Source organism: Callorhinchus milii, unplaced genomic scaffold (assembly GCF_018977255.1).
Source record: "Callorhinchus milii isolate IMCB2004 unplaced genomic scaffold, IMCB_Cmil_1.0 Scaffold2, whole genome shotgun sequence".
Taxonomy (NCBI): Eukaryota; Metazoa; Chordata; class Chondrichthyes; order Chimaeriformes; family Callorhinchidae; genus Callorhinchus; species Callorhinchus milii.
The window spans coordinates 44,605,999-44,631,858 of NW_024704743.1; the positions used below are offsets into that span (position 1 = coordinate 44,605,999).

General features: G+C 39.2%; 1 protein-coding gene across 1 annotated transcript in view; it reads right to left on the reverse strand.

The window, feature by feature from the left end:
• The window catches only part of thrb (thyroid hormone receptor beta), a 113,425-nt gene that overhangs the window by 31,947 nt on the left and 55,618 nt on the right, over window positions 1-25,860 (reverse strand). The window contains exons 4-5 of the mRNA XM_007895492.2: window positions 22,524-22,631; window positions 244-305 (exon numbers count right to left, since the gene is read on the reverse strand). Of these exons, the coding sequence (XP_007893683.1) occupies window positions 244-305; window positions 22,524-22,555 (94 nt within the window). The 5' untranslated portion in view covers window positions 22,556-22,631. The remainder of the gene's footprint in view (window positions 1-243; window positions 306-22,523; window positions 22,632-25,860) is intronic.

Consider the following 25,860-nt stretch of genomic DNA (forward strand, 5'->3'; position numbering starts at 1 on the left):
ATTACGAGAGGCCAGACAGACTTTCTGGTGCACATGCTTTACGGTGGGCTGGAATTTTATGGATCCCAAGTACTGCCGTATAATAGGTTCTACTGGATCATTTTTCTCAATCTCCCATCAACAACCTTTGCGAAGGCTTACATAGCATGGTTATATTGCTATATTATTGCTGCTAAACTGAGTCCAGAATCAAGAGACCTTAACGTCATGGGTGCTGTTTACAACAGAACATCTTTTCAGTACCTGACATACTGCTCGACATTATGGATCTGTGAGCATTCTGCAGCTTGTATTGACCACACCACCTGTAAGGAAAAATTAGCCCATTATTATTGAGTTCATTATTTTGTGTTCTGCTTTACTTATATACGGCTTAAGGAAAATTACTGTATACACTGAGTGTAAAAACCATGCCTGAGTGTGCAGTGCAGAATCAACTTGTGGGCAGTCTGTACTTCTCAAGGATACAAATTTAGTTCAAGTTCTTATGCAAATTGTTGTTGTTCTAGTGTCACAACCAGAGAACGATATAATACTGTACTGAAGAATCAATGGCTCTTTGACAATAGCAGTCTGAGGTAATTACAATGTAAGGGACAATCTAACAGCTTTACCTTGCAAGCTGGTGTTTGTGGAGTTAAACGAATATGATGGATTGCATAAAATTCAGTGTGACCCTGGTATGGCACACTTAAGTATACAGTAGAGAGACAATTAAAACTGACAGTGCAGTTAATTGGACATCAAACAAATCACAAATTTTGTTATATCAAGAGTTATATCAGTAATTCTCTCTTTCGACACCATATAAAAGTATTATGAATATTACAAAAATGTACTTTGCTGCAGCAGAACAATGCAATCCTTGAGCATGTATGAAGTTGCAAACATCTGAACAAGGTTACTAAAAGAAGTGATTTGCATTCTTAATAACTTTAAGTTGCACGTAACTTTGTAAAATTACATAACCAGTCACAGCTTAGCGAACAATTTATGCATTGGCGTTCAATGTAGATAAACAGACATGCGGATAACCAGTGTTTGACCCTGATGACCCCAGAAAAATTGGTCAGTGGTCACACTACTATGATCTCTGTTAATATGCAGAGTCTCACAAACCCCCAAATGCAGGGTTGGATTGTTGGATTGCTCTAGTACCCCGTGTGAAGGGCGCTATATAAATGCAAGTTGTTGTTGTTGTGTTGTGCCAGATTTGATGAAAGAAAATCATACGTTCTGATCACTTCATGCCGAAGGGACATCAAGAAGATTCAGCATCAGTAGGCCAGTCATTTATTGCAGGACTTTATTGATAAACATAACTGGTTAAAATAAATTATCTAAAAATAAATAAATCCTGTCTTGTGATACAGTATATCTTTAAGTAGCATGTCACTGAAGCATATTATCTTTTGTCTTACATAGTATTGATTTAATCTTCAACGAGCACCACAAAGAAAACCTCCACAAGAAATAGATTGTAACAGAATGTTGAAAAAAGCAACCACGTATCACATTTAACAGACCCTGAAATGAGTATAAAATACTAATTCAAGATTTTTTCATGGTTTACTTGATTCCTCAGATTGGATTGCTGCCTGATATTCACCTTGCAAAACCCATTTTCCAGTAATGTGTGTGTGATAAATTTCCTGCAATTTGTACATGGTAAAAGTACTATGTATTAAGACGGATTTATTGAGATTTATAGATGGAACAAGGCTCCAAATATTCAGAGTTGACTTTGGCCAACAATTTTGTATGGTTCTGTGCAGTGTCCATATTTTCTGCCTTGATTCCCCTGTACTGTCATAAATCAATAAATCCTTAAAAACACATGATACATGTGGCACAGCTGCATATGTTAGTTTGCCAACAATCCCCCAGTTAAAATTGGTCAATCACTTTGTAGCTGTTTGAGGGACATTGCTGTGTACAAATTGCCTGCTGCGTTCACCTACAAAATACTACATTTTACAGTAACTCCTGGAAAGCACTTTTAGACGTCCTCCTGATATCAAAGGTGTTACATCAAAACAAGAATTTTTATTATTAACTAAGGAACAGCAGGATATTAAATTTACTAAATGTAATTAAGCCTTTCATACATTCACTTGTGGGCTAAATTAAGCATCTCAACAGTTCGCCTATTGGATATTTTCTTAAATGATAAAGTTAGGAATTCTACAATTAATAGGGTAGAAGCCTGGCTCAATTGGTAGTACTCATTGGGACTTTGACCTCACACATAGGCTGACACTGGAATGCAGTGCTGAATCACTACCTCTAAGGGTGGTTATTAACAATAATAATTCTTGCATTTGATACATTACACTTCGGGAAAATGTCTCAAACAGGATATACTGTAAAGTATAGTCAAGAATATTTTATAGATGAACAAAAACCATACCAATTCATTGTTCAACAGTAACAGTAATCCTTGCACTTGATAAAGCACCTCATCACATCTTTGAGACATCCCAAAGCGCATCACAGAATGTAAAGTGAATGGACTATATTTTGTGGGCAAAACATCACAGGGGTGTCCCACAAACATTGAGTGACCAAATTATAATAATTTTGTTTGAAGGGATTATTACCCCAGGAAAAGCAATCCAACAATTGAGTAACAACCTATTTACTGCTAAGTAAACAGAGGCATGAGGAGTAAGGAAACTTGCTCAACTTTTCACCCCGCCCGGGAATCGAACCCAGGTCCTCTCACTTGGCGAGGAGAGAGCTCGAACCACTGAGCTACAGGACTCCAGTGTGGGGCTTGAACCCACGACTTTCTGAAAGCAGTGAGAGTGCTACCAACTGAACTAGGCCTGGCACTTGGGAAAAGTTTGAAAAAAGAACAAAAGGGCAGGAAATTAAAAAACAAAGAAATCAATAAATTTAATATGCAAATATTACCCACATGAATGGCGCTCTATAAATGAAAGTTATTGCTGTTGTATTAATCTCATTTTAAAAGCAGCAATACTGTATATCAGTAATACGGCTCTCAGTGGCAGCTATTTTCTCCTTTGAAAACATCCCTCACTGCTGATTAGTTAGGTACATGGAAGCAGGTTATGCAATTCTTATTTCAAGCTGATAATATGTGTACATTCACTCATTAAAATTCTTGAGGACTTACTAAACATCCTGTGCAGCTCTCAAACCCCACAACAGTTTTCCACAAAATAACTGCATATGTGGTATATACAGTTTGGAATCTGATTTTAAAATATAATTACCGAAAGCTATGTGGAACTCCTAAAATTCTGTTATTTATTACTTCTATTCCAGTCTTCAATGAATAACAATTTATGTTCTAATAATGCACGGTAGTCTCACTAAACATAAAATGTGTGTAATTTTGGTAATGATCTACTTAGTAACATGATTTCCTACATTGTCAGACGGCTTCATATTTGCTCTGGATTTTATTACTCTTTGTGAGCACTGTTAGATCTTTCCCCTCCTTTCAAAAGCACTATTTAAAGGAACTACTCACATCAAATAAATAACTGAAGGCCCCATATCTCTACTAACATTTAAAAAAAATTCAGTTACACTTGCAAAAACTAACTTTTTAAAAAACAAAATGTTTACAGTTGCCAATATTAATCAATGACAGCTACATAGTGACCCCTTGTGGTAATATTAACCACAGACCAGCGCAGCATACAGTGGAATGGAACACCGTAAAACTCACATTAAGTCATATCAATTGAGACCATAACATTTAATATGACTTATGAGAAGTCTGACTAGCAGGCAAACCTGTATAAATCGTATAAAATTGAACTTACTCATTAATTAATCATTAATAATCCCTCAAGAAAAAAACAATAATAAATTGGTCACTCAAATCCACGACTGTTTGTGGGACACTACTGTGCGCAATTGGCTGCTGCATTTCGCCCACAAATATACAGTCAATTCACTTTACAGTATATTATGCGAAGCTCTTTGAGACGTCTGGAAGACGTGAAAAGCGTTGTATCAAATGCCAAATTATTATTATTCATTTTTATAATTTACTCTGTGCATGTGTAATTCAATGCAACCAGTAAGTGTGTGTGCATGCAGTAGTTTGTTACTGCAGCCTGTAAATCTGGATGAGGTGACTCGAGACTACGTTTCCCGCGATTCCATGCGTCTTGACCTGTTGCCGCATGCGCACTTACCAGCAAGCTTGTGGAAAATGAAGTTCTGCGCATGTTGTGACAGATCAAGACTACTTTTCCCGTGATTCAATGCAGCCGGCTGGTAAGTGCACATGAGTCAATGGTCAGGATGTCATTTCCCTTGAGTCAATGCAGCCGATAAGTGCGGGGGTAATGGAGGGTAGGGGAGGGTTGTTACAAGTTAGGAGATGATTAATGCAAAGAAATCTAAGTGGTTTTGATAGGAAACTGAATGTGATTAGGGTGAATGTATAACTTAGGTGATTATACCATTTATAAAGATAAGACGTATATAAGTTTTACTGTAGCAGGAATTTAGGAACACATTTGGATATGAATCGAATGGCTGTTAAATAAATGGGCCGAAATAGTTCAATCGGAATCCTTGCATTGGGGGTAGAATTTTTTAACTTGATAAGTTTTATCAATAGAAATAATAATGCTGTTAAATAGAAACAAAAGTAACCAAACCCATAAAATAAACAACAGTATCAAGATGTGAACAAAACTAAACCTAAGGACAGTAGTTTATGTTGGATATACTTTCAGCGACAGTCCAGTGATAACAATAATAAATATAATAATCTTTACATTTTTCACATTAAGAAACACTTCACAGAATTTTCTGTAAAGTCCAGTGACTATCCTTGGTGGATTGGTGGGAGTTGGGGAGGCAAGATAAATCATAATAGCTCCAAGGTGACATGTTGGGCAACAGACTGTCAGAATCAAGCCCACCTGTTAGTTGATTTGGCTCCAGCAGTACCCCAGTGCAAACTCTGGGGTCCCCAAGCCTTGGCTCTTGCCAACCTGGGCCTAATACTCTTCGAAATTAGGTAAACAGGACGTGTTTCCCCAGGGAGAGAGTGCGCATTTCATTCCAGACATGGAAGTTTGTAGGTGACATGCATGATGCTCTTAGTGAAGTGACTGTATGTTTTGTTGGTGAAATACATCAGGCAATTTGTACACAATAATTTGATAAATCAAACATAAGCGCCTGGTTCAATCCACTCCCTTTCATTGTTCTGCAAATTCATCTTACAAAGATCTATCAACATAGTCCAACACTGTTTGCAAATAGAAACTTAAACCAACCTGAATCCTCCCTCTGTAAACCACCCAATTGTAGTAAAATCAGATTGTGGGATGACTCCTTCATTAAAGTAGTTGCCGACCCTTGGAATATACATAATATATTCCTTTGTTCTCCCAAGTCACATTAGTAACAAAGGCCTTGACCCTTGGAATATACGATTAACAGAGGATAAGGATCAGCGCTGAGTACAAGTTAGTAAGTTATAAAATAGAAACTATTTTAACTGAAAAATATTACCCTAAGTTATTAATATGCTCAAATAATTAGCAACCTGTGGAGAGGGGGGAGAAAATGGTTGAAATAGGGAGGGAAAATGTCTGTACAGAGTAAAGGAACTTCAAAAACCTCTGAGAGAGCAGGTTTAAGGCAGCATGTGCACTTTCCCTTAACACTATTTGCTGACAGCTCCCTTCAACTTTATTTTTTTAGTATATATATATATATATACACACAGTGATTGCATTTAGTATAGAGTAAGTGCATTTTGTGTATAATAACTGCATTGACAGCACTCCTGTACATTTACTTATTCTCATGAAACATACACCCCAGGGGGATGGACGCAAGGGTACTGCCTCACACAATGCCTGCTCCATAGTAAAATATTTTATCTTGTGCAAACAATTGTTTTCTCTCCCTTTCAATTACCTGCTATTCTATGACAAACACTCAGCAGGTGGTGGAGGAGGAGGGGATGGGGCAGGGGTGTTTGAGAAAGGCACAAAAACAAACTGTAATGTTCTCGATGCTGTACGGCAGACATCCAACAGGAATCCTCCTGCCAAAGTCATTAAATTTACTAGAAACTTTATACCAGGGAACATTGGAAACACACGGTATATTCGAATTACAGGGAGGATGCCTTTCAATTGGTGGAGTACAAAGAAAGTGATAATTAAAATGAAATGAATCGCAAAAAGGCCTTTTCTTCTCTCATTTGACTGCTAATATGGGCACCTAAGTCCTCGAGACACCTTTACCAGCAATTGCACAACTCGGCGACCTGCCTAGAAAATAAAAACAGATGGAAATTAAATTTGAGTCTATGTTCATAAAATGGAATTGGAAACTTCAAAATCAAGAGCTGTACCTATGAACTGGTCAGATTGCTTAGGGTGATGTTTTACATTGTAGATCAAGGCATTTAAGGTTGAGCATTGATTAATCTACAGGTGCTGGAAAATAAGATGGCACAGGTTCAGGATAGCAAAAGGCAATTTCAGGTTACATACAAGAAGTACTTATTTACCCAGAGAGTAATTAATGACTGCAACAGGTCATCGGGAAGGTTAGTTGAGGCCAGGAGCCTGGAATAATTTAAGAAACAGCTTGACATTCTGATGGGAGGACAGTAGGGTGGGTGTTCTGGAGAGATGAGATCAAATTGGCCAAAGGGCCCTCTTCATTCAAACAATCTTATACAATTTGTAGAAGTCTGTGAGCAGGTCTCATCCTTTTAGAAAATAATTTTGCTAATGAAATAAACTATATAAAAAAAATTCAGAGTTATAAGTTTTGATGATCAGAGTCCACCTTTTTAGTTACATAAGCAACAGCAACAACAATAAATTGCATTTACGTAGCACCTTTCATGCCAGGAAGGTGTCCTAAAGCACTTTGGGACATTGTTCCAACATGAAAGATGCTGTATGAATGTAAATTGTATAAATTGTACTCTAACATCAACAACAACAAAATTACATTTTATAGCGCCTTTCACGTTGGGAGGACATAAGAACCTCATTAAGAGAAATATTGAATGTAATCTAGAGATAAGAAGTTGTGGAACATAGATACCATCGCATCGATCATTTGCAGCTCACAAGGCTGGATAATATGAGAGCAAAATAAACCTGAAATCTGCTCCAATACCACGGAGCAGAGAGATATAGGAACCAGCTCACAATACACAACATGTTAAATTCCCAGTTTAGTGATGCTGAGGGGAGGATAAGGGGGAGAAAATGCACTTCTCCACAGAGAGGATGGGTCCCATTGTGCAGCACTCTCCTCTTGAGGTACCAAACATTTGCCTCTCGAAGCAGACCATCTGCTTTCTCCTTACTCCACTCTTCTCTAATGAGCTTTGATCAATGTCAGATTACTATGAAGCTTCACATGATACATCAGCAGTTGTAATATTCTACTGTGAATAGCTGGTTATGTGAGATTGTAGAAAAAATCTTTCATACCTAGGAATAATTTTATACCTTTTAACCAACTATTAGATGAACAAATCAAGTCCTGCGAAACGCAGACTCGGCAATGCCAGCTGCATCCTTATCTGGGCATTTCACAGAAGCAGGGAAGCAGTAACTTCTGCAAACCTTGAAATGAATAAGACATTGTCTGACACAAACACCATCTGGAGATAAGCTTATGCCTCAAACGTCCCTGAATCATCCCCTAACCTGGGCCCCCTTCCTTAATTATTACTTACTCTGTGTTATAAATTTAAAGGTTGCATTCTTGTTAGATAGCTTTAGAATATAGCTTGTGTACTTTAGACAACGGTATTAATCAGGTACATACTCTATGACAATTGTATTTTCTTGACTCTTAAAAGAATAATAATCAGCATGAATAGAGACTAATTAGTAGACGACATTTAACCTTGTTAAGAGATATGGATTGATTGACGTCACCATTCAAATAGTTGTTGGAGCCACATGATTGATAATACCAATTTAATTGCCTTTATTATGTATTACAACCTTCAGCACTTTTTGGGGATAAAAAGGCTGCTTTAACTGACCAACGGCAGCTCATTCCTTTGACTGTCCGGTGCTCTTCTTGGAGACTGTTGACTGCTCTTGAATCAGCTCTTGCAATTGCAATTAAATCTTACTTTGGATATATCCACGGTGTATGGTCTGTTTGTAAGACGACGGTTGGGACGAACGAAAAAGTTACAACTCTACAGTTACAGTATTCAATTTCAAGCTGTGACAAGATCTGATGTGCTGGACAATAATAATGAGTAATCCACGTTGTTCTGATGGATGAACATTCTTCTGAATGCGACAAATGAAGGTGCAGACCTTGGGATGTGATCTGTAGACAGCTCATAGATCAAGAACTGAAGGTGAAAACACTGAAGGTAAGTGCTGTGATTAAAGTTAATGAAGGAATTCATGTGGCAGATGTGAAGAGGTACTGCAGATGTTTGACAAAGTGTTAGATGCTGAAACTGTGGGAGACTCTATATGAGTCAGCAGTCAATGATGTTACATTTTGCAGCAAACATCTGTGCCTCAAATGGGACACTCAGCAAAATGCCGAGTGCGTGCTATGACTCTGCGTTTTGTACCTGTTTTTGATCAGCTGGGTGACTATCTGGTTACTTCAACCTGACACATGTAGAAACACATCGATACGCATAACAGTATCCAAATCAGACAAAGTTCCGTTTATGAATGCCACCTATACATGGAAATTTCTGTTTATTATTATTATTATTATTATTATTATTATTATTGTTTTTAAAGGCATTATTACTCCCAGAAAAACGATCTGCCAATCGACTTACAACCGGATTTACTGCTTGGTAAACAGAGGTATGTGGAGTATGGAAATTTGCCCAATGTTTCGCCTTGCCTGAGAATCGAACCCAAGTCCTCTCTCTTGCGAGACGAGTGTTCTTACCACTAAGCTACAAGAGTGCCCTGGAATGTCAGTCTAGACTATGAGCTCAAAATTCAGGTGTGGGCTCAAACCCACAACCTTCTGTTGAGTGCTACCAACATCCCAGCGCCTTGGGACATCTTGGGACATGAAAGGCTCTATATAAACGTAAATCTGTTTTGTAATTTGTATTGTAACTGAGCTGGGCTGATACCTCGGAGTAACCCAACCAAATCGCCGAACTACTGTAAACCTCCACAAAGTTATTCAATGTTATGTCGACTTTCAGTTTCTTCGTTGAAACCAATGTTTAATTTCTCATTGAATAAATAAAACACCCCTTCAGTCTTGGTGTGATGCCAAATTTACACAAGGTGCTGATTTGTTCAGATATGTGTATTTGTTTGCCTGTGCTGCAACTCCACTGCGATGCCTTCAGTTTCCCTGCAGCCAACATTTAAGACAGAATAACAATTTACCAGCTGATTTCAAATTAGGTTACGGCATTTCTGCTGGCACTGTAAATATATTTTGCCAAGAACATAAAAATACTTTAAGACAACACGTTAAGATAAAATTACATTACAGAAAGTAAGAGCTAATCTATTACTACAAGGCTACATTTCACCAACATTGTAAATCAAAGAGCTGCACATTAGAAAACTAATGTAGACATTGGACTGGTAGATATATTACAACAACAATTTGCACTTATATAGCGCCCTCCACGCAGGGAAGAGTTTCAGAGTGCTTAACAGTGGAGGAGCCTGATCCCAAGCTGGGGGGGTGAGGGGTAATGGCCGTAAGCACGAGCAAAGAGGTAGGCTTTCAGGTGGGACTTGAAAAAGGAGAGGGGGCAAGGCGAAAGGATTGAGGGAAAGTGTTCCAGAGCTTCGGGCTATAATGGCTGAAAGCACAACCTGTTAGTGAGGCGGGGACTGCAAGGGACGAGCAGGAGGCCGATGCCAGTTGAGTGGAGGCGCCAGGTGGTGGATTGGGGAGTGAGGAGGTCGGAGATATAGGGAGTTGCCAGAGAGTGTCTATTAAGGTCTATTGTTCAAGTTGTGAACATTTGTAATTGTGCTAGCTGTGTAAAATCATGTGTTGCTGCAAATGCACAAGAATTACTGGTGTCTTCATGAATGATGAAAGTAGAAAATTGCACTCAGGGAATGAACTGGCTGGTTTCCGCACGCACAAATAAACCATTCTTCACAGCACACTATAGGTTGGATTTTATGGATGAAACACAGGGTTGACCTGATGGTCTTCAGCTTAGCTAGATGTACAAATGTTTTTTTTGGTCCAAACCTATGCATAACTTAATGACTTCTATGCATTTAAGAGAAAGTTAAGATATATACAAGAAGAAGGGAATAAGAGGGAGTAAGCAGTGGGTGGAGGTTCACGTGGAGAAAAAAACGGTCAGACTAATTGAGTCAAATGGCCTGTTTCCATGCTGTAAATTCTATGTAAATATACGGTGGAATCTTGTTAACTGAGTAAGGGGTCAATATGCACATGTGTTAAACATATTTGAAGGTGCAACCACCCTAATATTCACTGACTGACTCACTCAAAATATCTGACATTCCTTTTCTGATTCTCCCTCTCGTCTCCCCAAGTAAACAGGGTATAGGCCATTTGTCTTGGGAGATTTTTTGGTTTACAGTTCCCTGAGTCAACTTGAATCTCTGTATCACTGATCTCTATATTAACATTTTGAAGCTCACACAAGTGTGTTGAATAATAATAATAACCCTTGCATATGGTAAAGCGTGTTTCACCTCTGGAGGACGTCCCAAAGTGGTTCATAGGATTTACTGTGAAGTGGAATGACTGTGTATTTGTGGGCGAACGGATGTCTGAACCCCTCATTGTTAAACATTCTCACTGGTAAAAGCCTCCAGGAAGACCTCATTTAACATGTTTACCCATCTCCTGTTTGCCTTTTGCAACACCATTTGGGTTTCTAGGGGGTTTTATCTTCTTCCCCAACTACTCTCTCGTTGTTATATTTGACAAATTCTAACTTATGCATCCGCTTCTGTGTTTCCTTTCAGTGTTCTCTTGCTCCCCTAATCTCTCTCTTTAACCTGCTCCTGTAGCCTTGTACTCAGCCCAATGATTGTCCTCTCTCTTAATGGACCTGCTGCACCAAGGCTTGGTGTTGCTGGTAGCTCGCATATTTCATACCACAATTTAGCATCTGTCAAGGCAGAGAGACAAATATGAAAAACAGAGATGGAGCTAATTATCTTTATTACTGGGTGAGTTTTACCTCCAGCTGTGGGTTTCACCTTTGATATCCAATGTACCAGTCCAATCTCAAGCAGTAAGTGATAAAAGCGTACATTTAATATCCAGTATTGAGGGAGCCAGCTGTGAAAGAAAAGCACCACTTGGTTGTTTCTTATGCACAGTTGATGCACATTTCTGTTATCTATTTTCCTAAATCTCTGTACTCTGATGTGATTTTCTATTTTTGTCATTCATGATCACATCTTTCTCTGTCAAATATCATTTGAAGCTGAGATTGATATTCTGCCTCAGATATCCTCAAAAGAATATGTTTTAATTTGCCCTTGCCTTATTTGCCAAATTGCACATCACGGTTTCCAGACATTTATTTACCCAGCCTTAATCGTCTTTAAAAAGCAGTCATGTTCTTTAAATAAAAACTTCTCTCAAAATATGACTAAAACTACAAAAAACACATTTGTATAACGCCTTTCACGTTGGGAGGACGTTCCAAGGCACAAAGGTGAAAGACCCATGAAGCACATCTAGCTAATCTTTTTAAATCAGATAATTTGCTCCAGTTAGCTTTAGGCTGCTTTTGTGTTCTTCTGAAAGAAGATTGTCAAAATAGATTCAGGCACAGGACAAATCATTAACAACAACAATCTATGACTATCAGTAAAATAAGACTCACTGGAGCAGTTTGCAGACTATTTATCAATCTTTAATTCTGCTAGATGCACACCTAGATCAGAGTCATTGATTTAATCTATTAAAGTAACTCATAAATTTACATCAACAACAATGAATTGCATTTATATAAACCTCTCATATCCGCATAATGTCCCATGGTGCTGGTCTGTGAAGGTTTGCACCTGAGCTGATGTTTGGAAATTAAGCCTAGAGTTAAGAATTTTTCACAATTCTGTGTGACTTTAAATTTTAAAACAAAATAGTCAGTTATAGGCTAGGGCTAAGGTTGAATTTCAGGCCTAAATTCCTGGTCGATGCTTGGAATAAGATACAGCAAGACTTTTTGAAGCTTCCCTAGATTTTTTATGTTCACATTCAATTTGTCAGCCACAGAGAATGACTGAAAAGGAATAACGCATGAGGTGATGTAGGACTTTACTCCAGTACAAAGCGTTTTATTTTTTTCATAAGCTTTAGTATGTCCAATTATTTTTCTTCCCCGTTGGCAAACACATCTTGGTAAGCCCTCCGGGATGCTACCCAGTGTGAAGGGCAAGTTGTTGTTGTTTCTTTTTATAATATTTTATAAACATAATTTTTATAAAAAAGATAATTTTTTATTATATTTTTATAATGATAAAACTCCACTGGCTTCCCATCACATAGAGGATGCAGTTCAAGATCCTGGTCCTCACCTTCAAAGCCCTTCTTGCTCCCCACTACATCTCTGACCTCCTAACCCCCTACCATCCTGTTCATTCCCTCCACTCAGCGGGCTCCAGCCTGCTTCACGTCCCCCTGCCTCGCTCGCCTCACTATTGGCGGGCGGGCTTTCCGCTACTCTGCCCCCACCCTCTGGAACTCCATCCCGCAGTCTCTCCACCTCACCGCTTCCCTCGCCACCTTCAAGACCCTCCTCTTCGACCGTGCTTTCGATCTCCCTGCTCCCCGTCCTGCCTTCCACCGACCCCCAGCTCGAGTTTGAAACTGTCTGTCCTGCGCCTTGGGACGTCTTCCAACGTGAAAGGCGCTATACAAATGTAATTTTGTTGTTGTTGTTGTGGTCTGGGCTCCATAGACTGGTGTACGGTTCCACAGGCACTGGTTGTCCACTGGTACTCTGTCCAAGTGATCATTGTTCACGTTTGAGCTGTGGCTGTGATTTCGGCAAGACATTCAACTACAGAGGGCATTCATTGCAACCGAGTCTAACCTCTCCTCGTCTGGCTGCTCTACACACACATACAAGTAGCGGGTGCTGTAGAGGGACCAGAAGCAGGAACTCTGCCTGTTTTCTTCTCCCTATTGCTGGGAAGGCTGGGGCCAATTTAGCCTCCCAATACAGCCCTGGCAGAGACCAGCAAACTGAACACGGACTGGGATTCGAACCAGCGAACTCCCAGCTGTAGTAAACTATCATTCAACTTACTACACCACTGACTTGCCGCTGGACATAATTTCAAGAAAGTCGTGGATTGAAGTGACCAATTTTTCTCAATTAAATTATTTCTGGAGTAAAAATAATTCGCCACTCGACTAACAACTGGGTTCCTTCTTACTGTTTGGTAAACAGAGGAGTAAGGAAACTTACCCAACATTTCATCTTGCCAGGAATTGAACCCAGGTCTCTGAGCTACAGGATTCCACAGTGGAATCCTGCCTTTAGAGAAAGCTAAACACACTTGCAGGCTAAAGGAAAGTGTTATGACAATTGTCACTCTTGAAAGATCATTACTCTCTGGTGAACACACACATTCTCGCATGCTCTTCCCCTTCCCTCCTCCCCATCCCCACTTCCATTATTTTTCCCCACTGTTAGGCATGCACTTCCAGCCTGTGAGGGAAAGTAAAGCTCAACTTCTTCTTCAACATAATTTCCTTAAGATTGTACTTCCTGTTTTGTAAAGTCACGATTAAGAATCTCCGAACCAAACTACTGAGAGATACACATATACGTGGCTTCTATTTGTCTTGTTAGGTGGGCTCACACTCTCCCCAGAGAATCGTACCCTAATGCAAGTGCCACGGTCTGGAAAGCTTCCCGCTGCTTGTCCAGCTAGGACTATCCTACCTGTTAGAGATATGCCCAAATCATCCAGTGTGGATGGACCAGTAATCTCTGCTAGTGCTCATGAGCCTCATTTACCATTGTTGGTTTAGCATTTGTCATGCAAACTCTACCATCTATTCTAAGACTTTTGATGGCTAAGGATATGGTTTGAAAGCCACCCGAAAGGTAGTTTTTTCCAGCGATCTCTTTGTTCAGTGACTTCTCTCCCTGTGATTATGGGAGCTATGTCAGCAGGAGGATTCATGGGTCAAGGACAGATTCTGTTGATTATGTGTATGGGAGATTTTTACAAATTGAACTTTGAGATTGAAGCTGCTTTGCACTGTGCTGATTTGGAGTGCAGAGGTCAACGGCTGCACTGCCTTAGCATTGATCAAAGATTTCATCACTTCAGTATTATTTCCTCATGTTAGGCAGCAATAGGCTGCACTGAGGTCGAAGGAAGTTGTTTAAATAAATGATTCTGACACTTTTCCTTAATGTTTTGAATTTACACCACTTATCTGGATTGTTTCGGAGTGTGGGTCTAATTGTAACCTTTCTGATCTGAGATGAACTATCTCATCTTTTTCTGATATTTTACTGAAGATACACAACAACAACAACAAGTTCCATTTATAGAGTGCCTTTCACGTCGGGAGGACGTCCCAAGGCGCTGTACAGTTGGGTCAGGACCCGAGAGGGGGGAAGTGATCAGGGTGAGGGAAGGGAAGGGAGGGAGCGAGGAGGGGGTAGAGAGTCGAGAGGGGAGCTGAAGGCGCGGTCAGAGAGAAAGGTCTTGAGACCGGCCTTGAAGGAGGAAAGGGAGGAGGCGGCGAAGGCACTGGGGGATAGAGTTCCAGAGCCTGGGGGCTGAGAGGCTGAAGGCCCCCGGCCACCGATGGTAGAGGAAGTAAAATTGGAGAACTCTGCATTGTCAGAGCTTATTAGTGCATATCCAGCAACAAGGATTAAACCTCTGTTGCCTCCATTTCCCGGTACACAAATAATACTTATATATAATAATAATCCTTGCATTTGATTAGCACCTTATCACGTCGTTGAGATGTCTCAAAAAGTGCTTCACAAAATACACTACAAAGTGAATTGACTGTATACTTTGTGAGTGAAATGCAGCAGCCAATTGCTCCTTGCATTTGCTATAGCACTTTTCACGTCAGGAGGATATCTCAAAGTGCGTCACAGAATATATTGGAAAGTGGAAAGACTGTGTTTTGTAAGCAAATGCTAACAATGCTTTGGTGTCCAATGTATTGCATTATTAGAATATGGCTTTATCTGTATTTGTGCAATCCTGGAAGAAGAATGAAGAAATACTGACATTTGCTAAGGTTTCACTTCAAAGTTGAATTTCTCACTGCCTAAACATTGCAAACTGTGAAAAGAGTCTTAAAAGCACAAATGTAAAAACACTATTGAATAGTCAAACTAACATAACATCTGAAATCTATTGGATTTTTTAATATGCTTTACATAACATGCTTCACTCCATGCTTCATGAACTCCACTCATAACATGCTTCACTCCCAAATTATTCTGAGATGCTATTCGCTTGGCGCTATATAAATGTAAGTTGTTGTTGTTCATGATTAGGCATGTAATGGTGTGCATGGCCTCGTCAACTTTTATTTAAATTCAGATTTTTATGGCTTTTTTCAGCACCTGCCTGCATTGCCTAACAGTATGTTGCACTCTTGCTTCTGAGTCAAAAGATTGTGGGTTCAACCCTGACATCAGGACTGCTGTCATAGTCTTGGCTGACACTCCAATACAATGCTGGGGAAACACTGAATTGTTGGAGGTGCCATTCTTTTGATGAGCTGTTAACCTGAGATCCTGTCTACTCGTTCAGGTAAGCATTAAAGTTCTCATGGCACGATTTGATAAGAGAATGGGGTTTCATGACTCAATCCGTGACTGTTTGTGGGACACTGCTGTGCGCAATTGGCTGCTGCGTTTCGCCCACAAATTATACAGTCAACTCACTTTACATTATACTCTGTGAAGCGCTTTGAGACGTCTTGAAGACGTGAAAAGATACTCTATCAAATGCAGGGATTATTATTATTATAATGACTAAGTATTTGTTGGAAAATTTGGCAGGAATTTTGCACACAGCAATGCCCTACGAACAGCTATAAAGTGAGTGACCAACTTCATTTGGCTGATTGTTGGCCAGATTTAGATGGCCTGATAAAGCTCTACATCAAATGTATTTATTATTGTATTGTAATTATTATTATGTGACAGGATTTCTTTTACATTGTACCGAATTTCATACATCTCATTTCAACTACATTACACTAAAATTTCACTCTGAAATTTAAAGCACTTGCTTGAAAAATATGCAATGAAAGTTTAAAAGTGAGATTTACACTGAAAGTCCTTTCCTTCCCCCAACTCATCACAAACATTCTTTTCTCCATCAAGAGTCACCACTTCTAATGAAACTCTCTTTGGTGGCGTTATACTTTTATTACACTTACTGGAAAGCAATTTTGCATATACTCAGGCCTTTTCCTCAGTCTCTACTCCAGGACATATATTTTATTACTGGCGGGGAGGTGCTGCAGATTGCTGGCCAATTTTATTGCTGGAGAACAGTGTCTCCATTTAGAGAGAGGGAAACTCTCATTCAGGCCACAAGTCACTCTCGTATTACCAGAACACACCTTCACAGAACCGTTTGCAGTTTTACTACTCATGCAGCTTGTTAGGACAAGCACAGCTTGCTAAGAATGCCAAGAATTCTTGGCCAAAGATTTGTTCTTGGCAGGAAAACCCAATTCATTTCACACTGATATTGCAGCAAAATTGCAGAACTGCTTCACTGTTCCAGAACTCCTCCACAGTATGCCGAAGCTAACAGTGACTAACAGGGATCTGGCCTGTATTCACCATGAGAGTGTGATCCGCAGCACCTACAGTGACATGAATGCGCAGAGATTTCAAACGACACAACAGTCAACTTGACCTTCTGACCAGGACCATGGACCTTTCTTGCTATGTGCTGGAGGTCCATGGTAACCCTTGTGCGGAGTTTGTAGGTTAGGTGAGCGAAATCCAAATAATAAGGGTACTTATAAGTGTTTCAACATGATTAACCCAACCTGCATTTTGTAACCCTCTTTTCCATTTAATAATTGGTCATAACATTTATTTTATATTATTGAGACAATTTGATGTTAAGAGGGGAAAAGATTTGCATGACCTTCCTCACACGAGAACTGACTAGTCATTAAATTGTTTATCTATCACTTTGTAGTCATTTGTGGGACACTGTGGTCAAACTGGCTACTGTGTTCCCTCACAAACTAGACAATCACGCCACTTTAGAGTATATCCTGTGAAGCACTTGAAGATGTCCTCCTGATGTGAGAGGCACGATATAAAATGTAAGGATTATTATTATTACTTCTTTAGAAAGGGGAAAAGAAGGAGAAGTTTTAGAAATTAAAGCCAGTATATCATTATCATGGATCCAGTTTCAATTCATAGCACCGTGATAGATTGGCAGTGTAAACATTTGCTAATATTAGAATTGAGGTCGTGAGGCTCTTTGCAATCCAATGGTTATATATAGCTGTTTGCATTGAATTGCTTAACCTAGCTGGGAAAATCATTAAATGAATGTTGTAGCTAACCAAAAGATAACAGATCAGGTGAAGATTTGAAGTTCAGCAGGGATTTCTGTTTCCATGTGTTGATCAATTGAGTTAACTTTCAACTCAAACATTATTTGAGTCAAACATTAGGAATCATTTTATTTTACTGTAATATGCACCTAATTTACAATCCTAATTCACCATATGAACATTTTCAGTTGTCCTTTCCTCTTTAATAAAACAAACTTGGATTTGATAGTCCCTTTCAGGTCGGAAAGAGGTCTGAAGGCGCTTCAAAAGATTTACTGTAAAATGACTGTGTATTTTATAGGGTGAACACGGAAGCCAATTTGGGCACAACAATGTCCCATAAATAGAATGACCAATTTTATCTGGAAATAAAATAATCTGGCGATTGTTGGCAGATAAAATAATGGTGTTATTTGTTATTTTTAAACCTGAAATAATTGTGTTTTCTTACACTAAAAACACTTTATGAAAGGTGCAATTTTCAGCCCACTGAAAATCTGGAATTTAATGACCTCCATGGTTACATTTTGTGAAAACTTTAATGCAGTTTTATGTGTTAAACCAACAGGAGAGCTCCCAAATAACTCTACTTATTGAAATTTTCCACAACCTGACAAAATCCCAATAATGCTAAAAGTTCTGACATTGCGTTCGTTCCTTGTTATGGATTGGGATTTCATAGTGTTGATATAATGGCCGAGAAATAGTATCAGAACATACAGTACAAAAACATTTCAAATTCGCTATTGCAGTGAGTCTCAACAGAATAAAAAAGTAGCACCAGACCCCATGACCTGACCCATCCTCATGACACTTTAAGATTAACTGGCAAAAGAACCAGAGGGAGATGAGGAGAATGGCCTCATTTTGTGCTGTAAGATTCTATGAACCTCTCTTATGGGCATCCTAGAGGCTGATTATAGAGAAAGTTTTAATGCATCACATTACCGGTTTCTGTGTGCGCGACGTAGGGGAGGATTTCAAAAAGAAAAATGAGGTACAGCATCCATGAAAATTTATAACCTTGTAAGAACAATTTGTTTCTGTGTCCAAAAGTACTGTCATCTAATGCTGAAAACACATAGGTATCCTTGGCAGGCTTTGTTTATGTATGCATAATTTTTAATCCTTCCATGACCTCTATGGAATGGAACAGGATTATCATAATTTTGTAGCTTTTCTACAAAATAAAAGCACAATCTCTGCGTGTTATCTAGACCTCTGCCGCCTGCATTCTCAACCGCACCAAACTCCACTCCCAGATTATCCCAGTCCATGCCAGTCTGCATTGGCTGCCTGTCCCAGAGAGGATCGACTTCAAGATCCTCACTCTTCTTCAAATCCCTCCACTCCTCTGCACCCCCTACCTCTCTGACCTCCTCTCTCTCCTCACAACAGTGACCATTGTCTTCGTTCCACCGGGTTTGGCCTCTTCCTTGTCCCCTGAATCCGCCGTTCCACCATCGGCGGCCGTGCCTTCAGCCACTATGCCCTGAGGCTCTGGAACTCCCTTCACCTCGCGCCCTCTCTTCCCTTTTCAGGTCTCGGCTGAAGACCTTTCTTTTCGACCGCGCCTTTGGTCACCTTTTCACCCCCTCCCCCTGGCGTGGCCCCGGGATCCGTTACTGTGAAGCACTTTGAGACGCCGTCCGGCGTGGAGGGCGCTATATAAATCCAAGTTGTTGTTGCTGCTTTCCCCCGAAGGACATTGTGCATAAGTTTGTAGATGAAATGGACAGCTTCCAATTTCTTTTAATTGAAAAATGTAGAATCACATACAATCTTGAGTTTAGAAATGAATGCAAAACCATTAAACTAACTGAAACAATCTTTACACCATACCAAGACATGTAAGTTTGGATCATCATGTGTTAAACAATTAATCTAGTTGAAGATTGTTAGTTAAAGTTTAGAAGTATGTAAAAAGTAAAAACTGCAGTAAAAGATTCCGAATTTACTTGGTTGAGTATCCAATTTAGAAATTTTTGTTTGAACTATACTGCAGTACTGAAATGTAAATTGGCAGAGGAAAACGCTCAGAGAATTAGCTCAGTATTTAGATTTGCTGAATAGATCAATATTAGACGCCCATTCAAATAGCCAGAGTTTGGATCCCAGTCTGGCCAACCTTGAAACTTGGCATCATCCATAAAGGAGGCATGTTTGCTCTTGCTCAAACTATTGCACAATATGAGGGTCGTTCAAGATTTAATCTCAGACCGAGGAAAAATCTGCACAACATCCATTGTATTCCACAACTGACATCAAGTGGGGCTGGGAGTAGCAGGTAGTCGTCTAGAGCCCAAAGACAAAAAAAGTCAGAAGAAAAAAAGATGAAGATTAGGGGTAGAATTACAAAAGGAATCTGATCAGGAACAGATTCAGGAATTGAATTTCTTTCAGGAATACTGTAGCCAGCCATAAAGGAATTAAAATTCAGTCATATTTTTACCAAATTCAACCATTGAACTTGACAGATATCAAAAAATTCTACATTAGCACACACTTAAGAAAGCTAGCCAGCGCAAGCTTTAGACCCTAAAGAGTGAAGCAACTTTTCTTCTATCACATATCATTAACAATACAGCATTCATGTTATTGAGGCCATAGAATACAAGACAGGTCAACAAGCCAATAGTCTTCTTCTGTCCCCATGGATCATATCACAGCCCAATCAACAAATATTCTCCGAAATAAAGTTCTTCAAATGACATCAATTCTCTATGTAAAAATGATGGAAAATGTTTTGCACAATCCATATGAGGTAGATAAACTAGTTCTGCTTCAAATTCAGATGAGGGAATATTTTCAATTATTGTTACTGTAAATCACAGTGCTTTGGACTAAGAGCAATGCTTAAAAGTACTCCACCCTTGAAGGCAGATGTCTGCCATATAGCTGATGAGGAAACTCTGAGGCCTCGAGCGACAGCTGCTTTAAGCCTTTCCTGGAGTCTGAGTTCGTGAACATGTGTTTGTACATCCAGCGCCTGGAATCCACTTTGACTGCCCTGCAGAGAGGCAAGCAGCTGCTATGCACCTCCAATTGGTGGAACCAACACTCAATGGGAAGAGACATGTGTCTGAGCTGTGGGCGAGAAGATGGTTGCAACGCTGATGTATTTCATTTTCAGCAGTGTTGCCCACCGGGAAGCTAGCAGGCGATTTCCTAGTACTGCTCTCCACTTAGTGAGGGCTAAACCCCACACTTGTTGGATGTCAAATGAACTATCCTCCTTGGGCTGGTGGGGAGGGTGGAGAACAGGTGTCCGGGGTCACTTTGGAGCTGAACTGGCTCATCAGTGGAGTCCTGTAACCTGGTGGTTAGAGCACTCGCCTCGTAAGTGAGAGATCTGGGTTCGATTCCCGGCAGGGTAAAACGTTGGGCAAGTTTCCTCACTCCACACGCCTCTAATTCCTCCAAAAAGAATAAATTGGTCACTTCAATCCACAACTATTTGTGGGACACTGCTGTGTGCAGTTGGCTGCCAAGTTTCACCCACAAAATATACAGTGAATTAATTTTACAGTATATTCTGTGAAGCGTCTTGAGACGTCTCAAAGATGTGATAAGGCCCTATATCAAATGCTAGGATTCTTATTTTTATTACTATTATTATTAACAGTCTGGCCCAGCTGGACAGGCAACAAGAAATTTTGCTAGACTGTGATATCAATGGCAAGCTATGTGGTCTTAGCTGGTTAGACTCCAGCAGTACCCCAACACACACCCTGGGGTCTCCAAGCCTTGGCTCTTACCAACCTGCACCTAATACTATAAGTAATTAGGTAAGCAGGATGCATCCTTCCAGGAAGAGAATGCACATTCCATTCCAATAAATATCTCTGGCATTTCCATAGATAGGTGGGATGCATGGAACTCTCAGTTTGGTTTGGATGCATGTAAGCATAACAATCCCTCGGATAAAAGTGGTCATTGACGTCATGGCTGTTGTTGGGACATTGCTGTGCGCAAATTGGTTGCTACATTTACCGGCAAATACAATGACTACATTTCACAGTAAATCATGTGAAGCACTCAGATATTTTCACTGACATAATAAGGTGCTAAATCAAATGCAAGGATTATTAAGTGTTCAAGAGAGAGTCTTGCAGTGTCTATCGATAGTGATATAGACAGTCTACTAAAGCCTTTTTCTGGTAATAAACAACACACAGGCACTTAATCTCTGTAATTTTACTGAGAGATAATCATTAGTTCTTCTGGGACACCACACATCAGCAGCACAAAACATCTTGGCCATTTAGGCCCGTCACTGGGAGAAGGAGGAAAGAAAAAGAAACAGGATAAAATAAGTGGTTCAGTTCCAAAATATATAAAAGAGAAATGGATGTACAGGGCAAATTTAAATCAATAATCCAATTTCAGGGCTCACATGACTAGTTTGTACATTCAATCTTCTCTCTTGGTTTAAAACAACACCTGAAGAATGACCAGATTACTATATTATTTGCAAGTATGTGACATTCTTGTATAAAACGGGTTTTACTGTAACTGAGGTACAACAGTTTTTTTTACTTCCTTGTATTGCTTTTTACTTCCTGACGTACTGTTTATAAGATTACAACTTTTTTCATGCGTAAGATTCTATTCTTGGTTGGTTACAGTGGGTTATTCAGAGAGCTTGAATGCACAGACCAGTCATGTGAACCCTGAGCTTAGATTATTATTTTAAAGTTGCTCTTATGTATCAATTTTTCTTTTATACAAGGATGCTCGTCAAAGATCATATGCAAACCCTGTTAGTCCAAAAAGAATAAGAGACTTTAAATACAGAATTTGTAAACAGAATTACTTTTTTTTTCTGGGGCTCAAGCAAAAACATACATATCAACGTACATATCTAATTTATCAGTCTGGATTTATGATCACCTCTTTGGTTCTTTCCAACCACTGCAAGACAACCCGCACCAAGACCACAGTATTAACAATAACTTATAGTTCATAATTTACAGACTCACCTAGGGGCAAATGATCCGTTTCGTTTTTTCATCTACAGAAGTCTGCAGCCTTCAGAGTTATGGATTTTCAGAGACAATCTGATGATCCTGCTGCTGGGATTTCATGGTCTGGATTTAAAAAATATGGAAAAATGTTCATTTATATCCCCCAGCTCAAATGCTGTGCAACTTCAAAATTAAAGTTTCCCAAATTATGTTAACTATTGTAACTAGCAAATTTATACCTCACAAATCAATTGAACAAAAAGGTTTCAAATAATATACACATTTATATAGCTTTCAAAATGATTATTTCTGTAGAGTGGAAATGGTTTTACCTATTGACAGCAGTAGCACTGGACACTTTATTGCAGTTACACTTTTAATACTCAGGGCAAAATATCAGTTATTTGCTGATATGCTAATGGATATGTTTAACTATACCCATTTCACTCATTGAGCAAGAGATTTGCAAAATTAGGGTACAATACAAATTTACATTTTACATAGCATCTTTCATGTCGTTCCAAGGTACTTACAGTGCTGGCCTAGCATCCTAGCTGGGGGTTGGCAAAATCTATCTATAGCAGTAAAGGGGGCTCCTCAGAATCGTAACTGTAGAATGCCAATTGAGTGAAGCGATTAAAAGGCATCACAATGGTCAGCTCTGGAGCAGCCTCTGAAAATGATACAGCTCTTCATTGTGGGCTGAGCCGAGAAGCTTAAAACTAGTATGTTATCAGCTTAGAGATAGTATCTGAATGCTGCTTTACAGAATTTTATACTCAAAATTTGAAAATCCAAAGTAATTGACATTCACATTTGCCTACAATCTCATCTCTTATTTTGATTCAATAATCTTTTTGTGAAGTTCTGATGATTTAAAAAATAAACACAACTTTGCAAATCTGTAGAAGAAACCACATTTAATTTGACATTAAACTACTTAGGGAGATGCAGTAGATGTTTTTTACTTGGATTTCAAGAAAGTGTCTGATAAAGTGTCACATATGAAAACTGCGGCCAAAATTAGGGTAGATTGAATAGATAGAAAGGTAGCAAGGAGATGAGAGGAACGGCTGAAGGACAGCTGGCAGAGAATGGGAATTATTATTAAAGGATGGTTTTCCAATTGGTGGAGAATAGATAGCAGTTTGCCTCACAGATTGGTGTTAAGACCAACACATACACACGCACACTCCCACCCACACCTACCCACCCCCAAAAAGTATTTTACAGGGAACCATTTAAGGTATAATTTAAAGATTTTTAAAACAAAAATCCTGTATATGCAGGAGTGTTTTCAGTTGGGTCAAAGCCACGAGACATTCATCCTTATTGCATTTGCTTTGGATTTTGTAATGCCACCCAATATATTAAAAAAAACACAAGAGGCTATGATTCCAAATCTGAATATATATTCACAATTTGGGATGAGCACTTACATCATGAAGCAGTTTGCTCTGCTGAGTTAGCTCAGTTTGTTGAAGCAAAATGCAATATGTCTTGGAGCCAAAGAGTGACCCAAATCTCAGTGGCTGACATTTAAAAAAAAACTGGTTTAATGAACAAAACCACCCTTTATTTGTGGTTTTAGTAGCCACTTCAGTTTTCTTTACATCACCAGATAAGATCTGATCTTCTGAGAAAGCCAAAAATGAAGTTAAATGAATTGAATTTCGATACTCATAAAATTCTGAACTTTAAATAACAAAAGACTTGCATTTTATGGGAGCATATGAATGCAATGTGAAACAACATTTTTCGTCACGTTATACACCAGACAAATCTTTGTCTGCATAGCATTGGACTGTTTTCCTGTTAGCAACTCTAATTTTTCATCTGGTTCATGACAATCTGACCTTCCCACCTATACATCTGTTCTAGTTACTTGAAGTTGTGATTTGGAGTGTCTGAACTTTGGACTACCAAATATGAAGTCTGAAATTATTCAAACACTCATTGTGTTTGGCAGCAATAGCTTTTATTTTTTCCCATTATTTATTCAGAAGTGCAAAATTATTCCATACAAAAAAGTACAAAAGCAATATAGTCCATTATAAGGTAGTGCACTTGGTTTATAAAAAAAAGCTTCCAGCATTACTGTGTAAAAGCTTCTGTTCACTGTCAGACAATAGAAACATATAATCTGCGAACAGTGGGAGTCAACACTTTATTGTAATAGATTAATTAAGGAGTCGGTTTTCCAGGGCTTTCCAGCCTCCTCTAGAATTTTGAGCCTTAAATAAAAAAATTATAGAGTTCTTCATATTTTAGCCTGATGGTTTCTCCATCTCTTACACTCTGAATGTTTTGCTCTCTGCACCCACCACCACCGCATTTTGCATTTTTGAGTGGGTGGCACTCTACCTTTATCAACCTTGACTTTTTTGCGCACATCACCTTTGCACATTTCACTCCTCGCACAGAAACAAAAGCCCTCTGGATTATAATCTAACTTTTCAAATGTAACAAAGTACTGGGTGCATGAATAGTTATATACCAGGCAAGATAAAAGCATTACGCACTTCCGTCCCCAATTAGCAGTTGTCAAAACATGGGTGTGTTGCAGGGGTGAAGGAATAAAACTCTCAGCCTTTGTCCTCGCATTTGGAATATAAAACTGATAGCACTTTGGCTCTTAGGATACAATCTGAGCTTGAAAACATAGGGATAACCAGATAAATCAAAGCTCCTGTGTGTGCTCGCTCTCACCTTCAGCTAGTGGCATTTTTTACCGTAACACCTCCTTCTCCATCCATATCTCTTCCCTCTCCCCAAAGCATTGCGGAGCATTAGTAGAGGCAATGCCTCTCCTCTCGTCCCAGAGTTCTGGTACTAGACAGAGACTCACAAAAAACTACACACCCACCAATTAAATGGCACAGAACAAGAAAAAACTTCAATGATAATAATAATCCTTAAATTCGATATAGAACCCTTATCAAGTTGTTTTTTCTGTGTTAACCTGTATATATTTAGGACACCACCACCATCCCCCTCCCTCCCTACACACACACACTTCACTGCATCTTCTTTGACCAAATGGCACGGGATGGAATGGCCCTAAATACCCTAGTGTGCAATGTTATACCACTTCTTCTTCCCTACCTTTTCCCTCCACAAAAAGCCATACTCCGCTTGACCAATATTCTACTTGTGGCACAAGCCTCTTAATAAAGGTTTCAGCTGTCACCCAACAGTTGAACACATATTTATTTTACGATCATTTATGTACTTGTGAAGAAGATTTAGATAACCCACTTGCAGAACAAATGTGGCAATACACAAATTATTTAACAATTTATGTAACCATGAAACCCAAGGGAACAAGTCAGGAAATACTGCATTAACCTGG